The following is a 15,490-nucleotide window of genomic DNA, read 5'->3' on the forward strand; positions in this document are numbered from 1 at the left end:
CTGCAAACTTCATCTAAACGATGAGGAGGTAAACATGAAGTACTGCCTTTCCAACTTACTTCTGCTGAAACATTACTCACCTGCCTCTTTAGTTTGATGTGTTCACTGTTGATATTCTTGGACTTTATAAACTCCAGCTGGTAGAATGAAGATGTCAGAAGCATGAAGCATCTTGACTATACATACATGACCTGGATTAGTTGGTCAGATAAAAACACTTGACTTGACTTGAACGACTACCAATATGAGCTATAGCGTAAAAACCAGTCGTTATTTTTGGGTTGCCATGGAGCTACATCAGTTTACAGGAGCAATCAGATTATATCGGTGAGCTGAGGCATCCCACAGGATTACATTAGTGACTTCAACTTAAAGCAAGTAATGAGTATGCTGAAAGTGGATTTTCAAAGCACTGCCTAAGCCAGGGCTGATGAGATGATGTAATCCCCAAGTATGCCAGTACTCAGCCAAATCAATGCATTCCTCATTATAATGTAAATAATACATTGGGACAATAAAGGGCTCAGTTTAAGGGACTATATTACATCAACAGTGAAAGCTGTGCAGACTATCACTCGACACTGTTTGTACATATTAATGCTAATCAGTATATAGAAAGGCTCCAAAGAAAGGCCAACCAGCATGGTGATTAGGACCAGGATGAGTGCTGTGTGCATTTCTAATTGGAGTGTTATCTGAAGTGCTGATGATGGAAACACTGTGGTCTCTGCACAGAACACCTCCCAGCACTGACAGAGCCATCCTTGCCTTTAAGGTTCAGTAATAAGTAACAAAAGGCAGACAGTGACCAATACACAGCCTTTAGCTTGTGGCCTGCTCTGTCACATATCCTCTCACGCTGATCTTTTAACACTTGGAAGTGTGTGCACATGCTGGGACTGCAGTAGCTGCACAATACCATTACACGCCACCAGTGTTGGTCAAGTTACTTGAAAAAAGTAATCAGTAACTAATTACTGATTACTTCCCCAAAAAAGTAATCCCGTTACTTTACTGATTACTTATTTTCAAAAGTAATTAATTACTTAGTTACTTAGTTACTTTTTAAAAACACGATTTTTAAAAATCGTGTTTTCGTGTCTATTCAGTTTACAACCTGAATAGGTGATAAAGTGATAGAGCTTTCAGCCCAATTCTACTTTTTCTACATAATCCATCATACAAAATGTAATCAAATGGAAACGTCTCTTTTTTTAACTTGTTTTATCAGTTTTAATCTTTTAACTTTATGCATCAAGCAAAAATTTTATTATATGCAACATTCTCTGACTTGAATAAATTAGTTTAACATTTAAACCTATTTTCTGCACATTCCAGCACATAAAATAAAATATTTTTTGTGTTTACACTCATTCTTTCAAATAGATGCAAGTAAAACACAGCAGAAAATAAATAAAGTCAAAGACTCAGCGGTCCTTTTGCTCTATTTTCACCTGTAAAGCAGGACTGCGGTAGGCGGAGGTTTACCTTGGTGCAGGTGTGCCGCGGTCAGTTGCGCATTACGTCGTTGCGCACTCGGTGCTTGCTTGGAAGTTTAGGGTTTTTTATCGCTGTAAAAAGAAGTTTTCTTCCTACGCACAACGGACGCTAATGTTTTTGTCACTTTTTATGGAATCAAACTCAAAGTAAGGTCAGTACTTCCACGCTTTAAACGCTGCACGCTCATACTCTCTCCCACAATCGATATGTGATCCACTGTTGATCTGCACACAGCTGTTGTCACTAACGGCGTACTCGCTTACGTCACTGTCGTGAGACATTCTCGCAAAAAGATCTCGGTTTTAGTAACGCAGTAACGCAGCGTTCCAACGGGAAGTAACGGTAATCTAATTACCGTTTTTGCAATAGTAATCCCTTACTTTACTCGTTACTTGAAAAAAGTAATCAGATTACAGTAACGCGTTACAAGTAACGCGTTACTGCCCATCTCTGCACGCCACATGCATCAGCTTCTAACAACAGTGTGGCAACACAAAGACTGGACACAGATGCTGCTCCCTCTTTAAATTAGGGACTCATTGTAGAAGAGTAACATGAAGAGGTTTGCTACTCCACGGTTAGCCTGATATTAAAGCAGCAGTTCACTGGGCCAGTTTAACCAGATTAACCACTTGCAGGCTGACTGGAGCCCCATAATGCAGTATCAATGGGCCCTCCAGAAGAAAACCAGGAGACAGCTGTTGTACATGGTACAGATGATACTGACAGTCACATCACTAACCAGCACATCTGTTATTATGTAGCATTACATATCAGTGGCTACACTGCTGATAGACAAAGCTGTTCAGCTGATCCATAAAGAGCTAATAATAGGTCAGTGTCCAGTCAGCAAAACTGGCACGCATGACAGAAACTTCCAACAAACCTTCTGTGCCACAGTCCCACTCAGTCAGAAATAGTTAGAAAGGATCAATATCCAGCATGACTCACGTTGCATACAGCACAGCCACTATAGGCCCAAGAAGCCCAGAATGTTTCCAGAGCCAGATATAGCCTCTGAGATGTAATACTCCCCCCAGCGCTGCAGAGAACAAGCCAAGGAAGGAGAAGCTGAACGCTGAAGTGCCTCGTCACTTTGGGCAAAGAAACATTCAAAGTACGAGCGACTGATCAAGCACAGGAAGAGCGTGCTGTAGTAACACCCACAGAGCGTGCCTTTAAACCATGAGCACCGCGGTTTGGAGATGCTATCCACATGGACGCTAACCTTTTATCTACATGACATGGATGCACCTTGCTAATCAGCTGCACCACAATCTCCTCAAACATTGACAGGTTTCTCTCCAAGAAACAACCTGGTGGGAAACCAGTGGTAACATCACAGCAGGGTGTCCACAGTGGACACTAAATACCAGGACATGATCACCATGAAGCTGCTTTGGATCCTCATTCTGCCCAGCTGCTCAACCTGGTGACAAATACCATTGTTGCTATATGACTTTAATGCAATGTCTCCAGACAGACTGTGACCCAAGTGTGTGTTTACAACCCGAGATAACCCCGATGATGTCACCAATTTCACTTTCTCAGATTTGATAAAGCTCCTGCACACACAGACAGAGACACTTCCAGTATTGTCATGTAAGCCTTGTATGGCATGTGTGCACGCATTATTTGACAACATACACACAGAGAAAATGGAGATTTGGGGCTTTTTAGGACGTTGATCCTGGAGTGAGCAAACATCCTGTGTAAGGCACAGAGAGAAACACTGACAGGTTTGTGAAGGTCACCCATTGCATCAACAGACTGATCACTGCCCTGTTTTCTATCCTAGCTTTAATTGTTATTGCATTTTATACCAGTGACATTTGTGTCAGACAGAGACACAGTCTCAGTCACAAACGATTAGCTTTCCCAGTCAATCTAGGTTAAGAAATCCCAGTGCATCCAGTGGAACAGAGCTCTGATGTGCCAGTCTGCATCGCTGCCATTAAATCACGTTGATGTCACTGAAACACCTCTGAATCGCAGCACTAGCAGACACCATAACAATGCAAGCCCTCACTCACATGTAAAGCAGCACTGTGTCACCCTCGTCGGCAGGTGCAGCCTCTCGTTTAAGTGGCACACAGTCGGCCCTTCGTGGCTGCGATACAAACACTGCCCTGCTAGCGCTGTTAGCAGCTTACATTCAGTCCTTGCCTGCTGTGCGTGGCCCAACCGGCTATAACGCAGACATCAATCACACATCCTTGTTATGGATGAAGATTCACACGCTCGGCACAGATCCATTGTCTCTGTGGTGTGACATGGAAGCACAGACTGATGAAAGATGGATGGGTGGAAGGATGGATAGCTGATAAGATAGCTCACCGCCCGGTGTGCCTTCTCCTCTCTGTCCTCCTCTGTCAGCACATAATCCACGCTCAGTGTTTGTGAGTGTGTGTTCATGTATGTGTGTGTGGCGAGCTGGCGAGGATACACACTGCTACATCCCTCTGACGATCCCTCCCTCTCTCTCTCCTCTCTGGGATTTATTTCATTATTTCCTCGCCCCCCTCCCTCCCTCTGAGATATTCTCCTTGCTCTTCACAAGGCTCTTTGATTCTCTCGCTCTGTCTCTTTCTCCCGTCTGCTTGCGGAGCTCGTCCTTGATGAAGTCACATCTCAGCCATTTTTTTTCTTGGCTTTTGCAGGCAGAACAAAAACCAGAGAAGCAGGGAGGAAAGCGAGTGCCCGTGTTGGAGCCGATGTCTGTACGGTACAATGCACCCGCCCTCGCTCTCGCACCACATCTCATGTCAACCTATGTTGTGATGCAGCAGCACTCGAGGCTCCTCCCTAGCCAGACAGCGGTGCCACGGAGAGAGGGAGGTGCTAGGGTGGTGCGGGGGTTTGTGCTGGGAGGAGGGGAGGGGGGATGGGTAGGGCTTGGTGGTGGTGAGGGGGAATGCTTTATCACAGAATCTGGTGCAAGGCAGGGCAGCCTCCATCCACTGAGCACATCATCCGGGATTTCAGTGCCTCCTCCCACCTTCCATCGCTCTGTGTGCACACAGGGGAGTCTGTTTCCTCACACTCACACACACACACACACACACACACACACACACACACACACACACACACACAGAAAAAGAAAGCCAGCTGCTTTCAAGCAGAGCCTCATCTGTTGTCAGCACAGAGCTTCACATTAGTAACATGTTGGATTTTCTTGGTATCATTTTGGTGAATTTACCAAAAACCACGGAGTTTTATAAGGAAGTGCGCTGAAAGCCATCTACAGTTTCCAGGTTTGATCTGAGAGGAAACCAAAGGAGAGGTGTATGGGCAGAAATCTGTGCCATCAGAAACTGAAGTTAAATTCATATTTGAATGGCTCAGATTGAATCTGAATTGTAACTTGAATAAATGCTTTTAAAAACTGGATTTGAATTAGCCTAATTTGAAATTCAATTTATTGGTTTGAAAATGATCATCACTAAATTGAAATTGAATTTTATATTTTGAAAATGAATTTATTTGCTTTGAAACTGCATTTTATCCTTTAGAAATTTAGTTCTCGAATAATTTCAGATTCACTTCTCACCATTCAGTTTCAGTTCCAAAATTCAGTTTTTTGGGACTTACATCCTCTGGTTCAAGAGTAATCGAGCGCAGATCAATAGAACTACGTTTTACTAGCGGACCGAAAGTGTTACTGACGGGAATGTACAGCATCTTGAGCTGAATTAAGACTTCAGAAGTCATTCGTCATGTCAAATGACCAGCGGATAAACTCTCAGGTTGGTAATAAATGTATTACATGTATAAGAACAAGCGTCATGTTAACAAATGATAGCCGTACAGTAACTTTTATGCTTATTGTAACTGTTAGCTAAAAACGCTAATTTAGCGTAGTTTGCCCCGAATTCAGCTTTGACAAACAAATATGATCGACTGTTTCTAGTAGAATTCCAAAGTTGTTATGTGTTAATGTAGCGGCCACTGGATGGATTTATTTAATCCAAACCAATTCCTTTATCTTACTCAGGCTCCAAACCATAGCAGGACCCATGATATTAGAGGGAAATCCCAACAATCCCCAAGAGCCCCTTCATCTGGAACCTGAAATCTGTGCAGGGAACAATGAATTCTCAAGACGACCAAATGAGCAAAACACACCGAACAAAGTCACAAAGTCAGGCCTCAGGTGTCCACAGAGCTTCTGACAACAGCAGGATTACATGGAGAAGCACGAACACAAACTAGGCACACTTTCATTAACAGCAGTGTTAAATGTAACCTGCTGCAAGGTTAATTATTCAGTTCAATTCAATTTTATTTACAGTGGCTTGCAAAAGTATTCGGCCCCGTTGAACTTTTCCACATTTTGTCACATTACAGCCACAAACAAGAATCAATTTTATTGGAATTCCTCGTGAAAGACCAACACAAAGTGGTGCACACGTGAGAAGTGGAACGAAAATCATACATGATTCCAAACATTTTTTGCAAATAAATAACTGAAAAGTGGGGTGTGCGTAATTATTCAGCCCCCTGAGTCAATACTTTGTAGAACCACCTTTTGCTGCAATTACAGCTGCCAGTCTTTTAGGATATGTCTCTACCAGCTTTGCACATCTAGAGAGTGAAATCTTTGCCCATTCTTCTTTGCAAAACAGCTCCAGCTCAGTCAGATTAGATGGACAGCTTTTGTGAACAGCAGTTTTCAGATCTTGCCACAGATTCTCGATTGGATTTAGATCTGGACTTTGACTGGGCCATTCTAACACATGGATATGTTTTGTTTTAAACCATCCCATCGTTGCCCTGGCTTTATGTTTAGGGTCGTTGTCCTGCTGGAAGGTGAACCTCCGCCCCAGTCTCAAGTCTTTTGCAGACTCCAAGAGGCTTTCTTCCAAGATTGCCCTGTATTTGGCTCCATCCATCTTCCCATCCACTCTGACCAGCTTCCCTGTCCCTGCTGAAGAGAAGCATGATGCTGCCACCACCATATTTGACAGTGGGGATGGTGTGTTCAGAGTGATGTGCAGTGTTAGTTTTCTGCCACACATAGCGTTTTGCATTTTGGCCAAAAAGTTCCATTTTGGTCTCATCTGACCAGAGCACCTTCTTCCACATGTTTGCTGTGTCCCCCACATGATTTGTGGCAAACTGCAAACTCTTCCACTCTTCCATAAAGGCCAACTTTGTGCAGTGCACGACTAATAGTTGTCCTATGGACAGATTCCCCCACCTGAGCTATAGATCTCTGCAGCTCGTCCAGAGTCACCATGGGCCTCTTGGCTGCATTTCTGATCAGCGCTCTCCTTGTTCGGCCTGTGAGTTTAGGTGGACGGCCTTGTCTTGGTAAGTTTACAGTTGTGCCATACTCCTTCCATTTCTGAATGATCGCTTGAACAGTGCTCCGTGGGATGTTCAAGGCTTGGGAAATCTTTTTGTAGCCTAAGCCTGCTTTAAATTTCTCAATAACTTTATCCCTGACCTGTCTGGTGTGTTCTTTGGACTTTATGGTGTTGTTGCTCCCAATATTCTCTTAGACAACCTCTGAGGCCGTCACAGAGCAGCTGTATTTGTACTGACATTAGATTACACACAGGTGCACTCTATTTAGTCATTAGCACTCATCAGGCAATGTCTATGGGCAACTGACTGCACTCAGACCAAGGGGGCTGAATAATTACGCACACCCCACTTTGCAGTTATTTATTTGTAAAAAATGTTTGGAATCATGTATGATTTTTGTTCCACTTCTCACATGTGCACCACTTTGTGTTGGTCTTTCACGTGGAATTCCAATAAAATTGATTCATGTTTGTGGCTGTAATGTGACAAAATGTGGGAAAGTTCAAGGGGGCCGAATACTTTTGCAAGCCACTGTATATAGCACCAAATCTCCAACCACGAGCGATGAGAGGAAGACAGGATAAAGAGTGCTAGAGATTGATAAGAGAGCCAGAAACTGAAAATAGTTATTAATGTAAACACATTACATTACATGTAATAAAGTAATGAAACTACAAACAGCCATCCATTGCTGTGAGCTACTGCACATACAGCATGCTAACACAAAGCTCGTAGCAAACAACCCAAAGCTAAATATGTGGAAACTCCAGCTCAGAAGCCAAAGGATGAACATCAGCAGATAACAAGATGAGCAACACCAGCTGATCCCAGTGATCCTTTCTACCAGTATCCTCACAGTGACAGCTGCTCTCACCTGCTCTTTGTGACAGTTTTCAATGCGAGTTGAGTTGCAGAACAATTACATTACTACTTAAGTATGGCGTTATTTTTGTGCCACTATTCTGAGCGCATAAAAAAAAATAAAAAAAATTGAGCGCATGTAAAAAAAAAAAAATTTGCAGGTGCAAGTGTTGCATTTTGAGGAAAAATTTATTTTGAGCGAAGAAAAGCTAAATTTGAGTGAACAAAATTCATTGCTGCGTGCAAAAGATGTATTTCATTGTTTGCTTTTATCCACACACACACACACACACACACACACACACACACACAACAGCAGCTCCTCTCGCTCAGTGTTTGCATTTGCGCTTGCTCACAGTTTACACAGCAATATTCTCACATGAAAATCTCTTAAAAGTTTATTTTGTGACCCAGAAAGAGTAATATTTCAAACTCCGCCACTCTGTGTTCCTCCGCCACTACCTCGTTTGAGTAAAATCTGATTGGCCGTTTTGCATCCAAGTCTGTGATTGGCTGGTTTTGTGGCACAAATATAATGGTGTACAGAAAGAGTTGAGCGCTCGCGGGCAGAAATGTTGAGAGCGCAAGCAACACATTGCGAGCAAGCGCAAATGCAAAAACTGAGCAAGAGGGGCTGCTACTGTGTGTGTGTGGATAATAGCAAACACTGAAATACAATTTTGCATGCAGCAATGGATTTTGTTCACTCAAATTTAGCTTTTCTTCACTCAAAATAAAATTCTCCTCAAAATGCAACACTTGCACCTGCAAATTGTTTTACGTGCGCTCAGAATAGTGGCACAAAAATAACGCTATACTTAAAAAGTATGAAATAATCTGTGATACCTTTTGAGAATATCTAAACCATAGAACCAATGTAGGCTGGACCAAAGTTAAAGACATGCAGAACAGAACTACACATAATTATAAATCAGACAAACAAGAACAAAGTCCATGGCTCAGTCCCACAACGGAAAACTGGGAATTATTTTAAAGCATTTTATTTGAAGTGAACAAAGCCTTGAAAACTGCTTCAGTACATTCAGTTTAGTGCTGTCAGCGCTGAGTCTGCCTTGAAAAACAGACACAGTCTAAACATTAATGAGTAACAATGTTTCCCTGCTTCCTCATTCTTATTCTGTCCTCCTCCCTTCAGGAGAAAACAGCTCAGTCCTTCAGTCCTTGTTTCCTCCCATCAACACCAGCACTACGTTAAGGAGGGTTAAATGACAAACAGCCAAACAGGAAGCCACAATTAGTACAATGTTAATGTACATTATTACATGTGTCCACAGGGTGTGACCAGCACAGCTTAGAGCACAAGAGTGATCTAACTGAGTGTGTGTGACCCTGATCCAGATCCCTCATTACCTACCTACAGCTGTGTCTTCACACCGGTTCCAGTGGTATGGCACAGGAAAACAGCACAGGGCTCACCTCCCCTCAAACACATACACACAGGCTTTTCTGCACATGCACACTCAGGAGCGTCCAACACAAGCTGCTGAAACATGCTGTCACAGCAAATAGGCAGCAAGGGAGTGTAGCAGCAACCTGACAGTACACTGGTGGGGATGGGGAGCCAGCAGCGGTGACGACTCCACACATGAACTCAGCAAAAACACAAATGACACAGAAACATCTTTGCAGAAAAGCTTCCTGACCGACACGTCTAAAATAGTTCTGCATGTGTTACACGGACAGGATAAACTCTTAACTCCTGGTTACCTCAAACTGCTTCTCAAGTCCAACCATAAAATCCCCTCATACACCAAAAAGATTCAGTTAAGGTGCTTTCTTACTGAAATCCACCCATATGGAAAAGAAATAGTAAAAACTTATAAAAGACTTGCATCAGATGTGGCCTACTTCATATAGTGAATCATATAAGGCTTATATGATTTACTCATGAAAGTGGCCACTTTCTCGTTACTTTCATATATTGTTTTAGTAAGTATCCAAAACATACAAGTTTCATTTATATAATTTTTCAAGGGATCTTATATCTGTTTTCACTCTTGTATGCTTTTCATACAAGTTTCACACAAGACAGATACAAACTCTATATGATTTATATATAGGGATGGGTACCGGTAGTAACCAGACCGAAAAGCAGCGCACATTTTGGTGCTTTATTTCAGTGCTTTTTTTTCCTGAGCTGTGATACACTTTAGATTCTAGCCAATCATTTTACATTTCCGAGGATAGTAGGCGGGGCCAGGTACGTACGTTCTGTTAGAGCAGAGCTACAGATTAAAAATGCCCAAGGCGAAGCGGTCAAAAGTCTGGCTGTACTTCACAGCAAAATATGCAAACTCAGCAGCAACAAGTGCTTTAAGCTGATACTGTGATACTGTCAAAGGAGGTAACACCTCAAATCCGATGAAACACCTGGCGACGCATAGCGTTTTTTTTAAAAGCCCAGAAATGCGCCGTATTTGATAGCTTGCTGCGAGACCTCACACCGAGCACATCTGCTGCGGGTGGGTTGCCTGTTATGCAACATCCCCCAAAAACACGAAGAGTAGAGTCCTGGGCCCTAGCCCTGCCAGTGTAGCAGAAATGATGATGGATGATGATGGCAGCAGCAGCCGTTCTTCTCTGCGTGAGTAGCTTAATCTTGTTCGTGTGTAATTTACGTTGAGTAGGCTAACCACGTTATTACATTAATGCATGTAAGGTGAACTAGCAAACACCATCATAGCTACATGCGGCTGTCTTCTTGTTTGATGGCAGATACTCCCTTCACCCTGGCCAAAAAGGCTAAAATGACCAAAGAAAAAGTGGAAAACAGTTAAACATGAGAGGGTTTAAGTTTGTGTTTTTTCCATTGTTTAAGCACTGCTTCCAGCCAAGAGTGATACCATATATGCCCCATAGCTGCAGAAAAGGCTAACATTGTTATCTTTTTACAAAAAAAAAAACAGCTGAACATGAGAGGTTTTTGGACAAAGTTGGTGTTCTCCATTCTTTAAGCACCGGCACCGTTTCAAAAGTACCAGTTCGGCACCGGTATCGGATAAAACCTAAACGATACCAATCCCTATTTATACATATCTTTTCCGTATGGGCATGCTTACCATATCATGCTCAATTCTTCAAGAACCAGCTGATGATCACCCTTAAGAAGTTTAATATAGAGTGTTTGATGTTCAGAGCCCTGCACCTGCAGACTTACATGAAGGCCCAAAATCCACAGAAATTAAATATCAGCCATAACTAGGGATGGGTACCAGTGTCCGGTGCCATCTGACATAAACGGTAGTAACCAGACCGAAAAGCAGCGCACATTTCGGTGCTTTATTTCGGTGCTTTTTTTTCCTGAGCTGTGATACACTTTAGATTCTAGCCAATCATTTTACGTTTCCGAGGATAGTAGGCGGGGCCAGGTACGTACGTACGTTCTGTTAAAGCAGAGCTACAGATTAAAAATGCCCAAGGCGAAGCGGTTAAAAGTCTGGCTGTACTTCATAGCAAAATATGCAAACTCAGCAGCCTGCAACAAGTGCTTTAAGCTGATACTGTGATACTGTCAAAGGAGGTAACACCTCAAATCCGATGAAACACCTGGTGATGCATAGCGTTTTTTTTAAAAGCCCAGAAATGCGCCGTATTTGATAGCTTGCTGCGAGACCTCACACCGAGCACATCTACTGCGGGTGGGTTGCCTGTTATGCAACATCCCCCAAAAACACGAAGAGGAGAGTCCTGGCCCCTAGCCCTGCCAGTGTAGCAGAAATGATGACGGATGATGGTGGCAGCAGCAGCCGTTCTTCTCTGCGTGAGTAGGCTAACCACGTTATTACATTAATGCATGTAAGGTGAACTAGCAAACATCATCATAGCTACATGCGGCTGTCCTCTTGTTTGATGGCAGATACTCCCTTCACCCTGGCTAAAAAGGCTAAAATGACCAAAGAAAAAGTGGAAAACAGTTAAACATGAGAGGTTTAGGACAAAGTTTGTGTTTTTTCCATTGTTTAAGCACTGCTTCCAGCCAAGAGTGATACCATATATGCCCCATAGCTGCAGAAAAGGCTAACATTGTTATATTTTTACAAAAAACAGCTGAATATGAGAGGTTTTTGGACCAATTTTGTGTTCTCCATTCTTTAAGCACCGGTTTGAGCACCGTTTGAGCACCGGCACCGTTTCAAAAGTACCGATTTGGCACCGGTATCGGATAAAACCTAAACGATACCCATCCCTAGCCATAACATTAAAATATTCTCACGTTGCAGTCTGGCAGGGCACACACACTCAACCCAGGAAGGTGTTCATGGTGTCTGGAAGCAGGTAAACTGGGACTGGGGATATATGGACTGGGTTGGCTCTACACACCAATCCACTGCCACCAGCTCTGACTGAGATCTAGGGTCAACACCACTGCTGCACAACATGTTCCTGTTATACTCCCATCAGAGTGTATACAAGAACCAGAACGCACACACACGGGTGTCAATGCACTGAAACACACATGCATGGACTGAGATGGACACGTTCATTTTATTGCTACAGTAATCGCACATGTGTGGGATGGAACTGCAGGGGCAACAACAACAATGACAGAAGAGGTGCAAAACAGGTCAACACACCTGATTATTGAGACAGAGCGCACACATCAGCTGTGGAAACAAAGAAAATGAACACGTGGATATTAGAGCTGTCAGCGTTAACATGTTAACGCAGCATCAGGATTAACGTGATTCGAATCTTTAACCCATCTGCAGCGCAGCACGGACAAACTTCGGCCAGACTGCCTGAAATGTGTTGACAGAGTCATTGCAGGGATTTTGAGTCACTCTGCGCTCCAGACGGGTTACATGTGCTACACATTTGAATTGTGATGACACGTTAACGCTGACAATCCTACTGGATATCTGTGTCACGTGGACACATACGTGTCCAAGGACATCCACTCTCACTTGATCTCACAGAATGAAAGCAGAGCAGGTTTACTCACTGTCTTCTCCGGGGCAGAGCATTCCCGGCTGCTCTGGAATACTGGGGAATACTGGAAAAACAGGAAAGGAAAGCAGACATTTGTTGTTGTCCTCATACCAAGCAGCACAGTTTGTTTTGTCAATGGAACCAAAAATGTCATTACTTCTATTTGAAGAAAAGACCGTGTGAAAGGTCAACGAGCAGAACTTGTCTGTTTTCACACACACCTATAGAGTCAAACAGCATTCCTCCTGAGTGAGATGGTTTCCACCCAGAGTGGACGGGTTCATACACAGTGCTTCCTGCTGAGCTCTGAGCGCAGGCTTTTATACAACAGGTTCACCCACTCATACCTTTTCTAACATTCACACTCCTTTGGATGCAGACACTTGGGGTTTGAATCTTGCCCAAGGGTTTTTGGCAGCCGGGTGTCGACTCTACCTTCTGAGCTACAGCCACCCCGTTAATACAGTTTTTAAAAAAGCAGTGTGGCATGCATTAAATTTAAGTAATCTTATCTGATATCAGTATTTACAGTATGGACAGGTAAGCTTACACTGGCAATGTTATTTCAGTCAGTCTTAACTCAGAGGCCTGAGACCTGAATACTTAAGTATGATGCATGTGTTAGAAGAAACAGGAACAAACAAAGTTCAAGCTGTTTTATAGACCCTACAGGAACTCGGCTGAAATAAAACTCGGGGCTAACTCCATGGCTAATGGTGACTAGCCAGCAGTCCAGCAGTCCAGCATTGGACCAACACCATGCTTAAGCACCTCCTACCAGAACAAACCATAGAAACATTAACTCACATTAACTCGTGAAAGCAAAAAGAAGATACTATAATTATCATTTTAAAAATCATGGTAATTAGTAAATATATAAAATATCCAACCACTTAAAAATACACACTACCGCTCAAAAGTTTAAGAAAACCCAAAATTTTCCAGTTTTTTATTGAAAGTGATGCAGTTTATTGTCTCATTGAACTCTGAAATGAAAGCATAGCACAAATAAGTAATTGGAGTTAAAAAAGAAATCATGGAATCAGTTTATAGACCAAAGTGTATTCTAACCTTTAACCCATCAGAGTAGCCTTCTTTGGCAGATATAACAGCTGAAGACAGTCGTGGCTTCTTTCTACAATAGAAATCAAATATTCTCCCATATCTGTAGCAGAAGTTCCCATAAACGTGGACCTTGTAGGTTGCTTTGCTTTCACTCTTCTGTCCAGTTCAAACCAGCTCGATGGGGTTTAAGTCTGGAGACTGTGCTGGACACTCCGTGTTTTCAAGCTCACCACCTTGTTCTTTGTTCCTGAGGTAGTTCTGGCACAGCTTGGATCTATGTTTTGGGTCTTTATGTTGCTGTAGGATGAAGCCTTGACCAACTAGGCTCATACCAGAGGGTCCTGCATGGTGCTGCACAATGCTGTGGTACGTGTTTTGGTTCAGGGAGCCTCTCACTCTGTACAAGTCACCGACCCTGGATCCAGCAAACAGCCCCAGACCATCACACTTCCTCCTCCATGTTTGACGGTTGATACCACACACTGTGGAACCATCCTTTACCTACTTGACCACAAAGATCCTGTGTGATGAACACAAGATTTCAAATGTTGATCCATCAGTCCATAATACCTTCTTCCAGTCTTCAGCAGTCCAATGGTGGTGTTTCACGGCCCAGCCAAAACTGAGACTTTCTTACTATGACCACTGTAAAGCTGCTTGAAGCTGTTGTCCTGTGAGCTGCCCATCACACAGCTGTTAACTCTCAGAAACTTGTCCTCTGATTCAGTTGTATCTTTGGGTCTGCAGAACTCTTCCTGTCACAGTTTGTTTCTGAGCCTTTGGATGTTGAAGGAAACTGGACTCACTGACACCTTGACTTTCTTTGCAGTTTCTCTGTAGGACAGACCGACATTTATACGTGTTATGATGGTCTGTCTCTCTTCCATTGTTAATCACCTTTTTCTCCCCATTCTTGTACCATCACACTACTTTCTGCAGTACAACACTGTTCAACGGATGCTGACGAGCGTATGGTACCACAGTGTGTTGCAACACTGCTTTAATGCAGACAGAGGGGGAGGGGGGGGAGTAATCCAGGAAAGTTGGAACAGCTGTAGGAATTAGTAGCTCCAGCTTTCAAGGCTTGATCAACCTCCATTGCTGCAGAACAGATTAAATTATTAACCCATGAAAAAGGCCTTTTTGTTCTAAGATGTACGTGATTTTTCAGTTGTGGGTAACCTTACCTTTGTTTTTAACCTCTGGCAGTTCACCCTTTGTACCATTTTAAACTATTCACTGAACTTGAACGACTTGAATTGCAATAAATAACTGGAAAAATTGGGGTGTTGTAAACCTTTGACCGGTAGTTTACTCCTGGAAATATGCATGCAGATCCTCTTTAATGAAAAGTTTTCCCAAACTCACCATGCAACAGTAATCCAGACCTTTTGGTTCGACTGTAAATCCGTAGCGCCTCCTCTAGCTCCATCTGAGAGGAGATGGTGCACGGGTCCCCTACACAGACAAACACATGCATGCAATCTTATCAATATAATCTTCTGATCAGGACTACAGACTGTTCGAGGTTTAACAGTCCAATTCAGTTTAAGTTCTCAGGAGTTTTTACTTTTGACTGGGGCTGCAACCATCGATTAGAGTAATAGTAATATGTAATAGAGTAATCTATCCTTAATTTATCAAGTAAACTGAATTTCCCAGAGGAACCCACCTGAAGGATTAATAAAGTTTCATCTAACCTAAGTAATCGGATACAATACTTTTATTACTGAGCAATAATACATATTCAAAAGAGAAAAATCCCACAGATCCTTCATAGGTTTCCATTTTAGAAAATATA

The 15,490-nt window shown here is 42.8% G+C and overlaps 1 protein-coding gene across 3 annotated transcripts in view; it reads right to left on the reverse strand.

Annotated features, from left to right (window-relative positions):
- Nucleotides 1-15,490, reverse strand: part of prkcz (protein kinase C, zeta) — a 101,175-nt gene that overhangs the window by 73,428 nt on the left and 12,257 nt on the right. For all 3 annotated transcript variants that reach the window (XR_015126727.1, XM_086278647.1, XM_086278644.1), the window contains exons 3-4: nt 15,058-15,147; nt 12,638-12,688 (exon numbers count right to left, since the gene is read on the reverse strand). Coding sequence is in view for 2 of the 3 variants with exons in the window: in XM_086278647.1 (XP_086134773.1) it covers nt 12,638-12,688; nt 15,058-15,147 (141 nt within the window). In the remaining variant the exon portion in view is untranslated. The remainder of the gene's footprint in view (nt 1-12,637; nt 12,689-15,057; nt 15,148-15,490) is intronic.

The sequence above is a fragment of the Aulonocara sp. 'chitande type north' Nkhata Bay genome, linkage group LG20 (genome assembly GCF_057382095.1).
Source record: "Aulonocara sp. 'chitande type north' Nkhata Bay isolate Kocher_YH1m ecotype deep benthic linkage group LG20, A_spYH_male_GT1.1, whole genome shotgun sequence".
NCBI classification, from domain to species: Eukaryota; Metazoa; Chordata; class Actinopteri; order Cichliformes; family Cichlidae; genus Aulonocara; species Aulonocara sp. 'chitande type north' Nkhata Bay.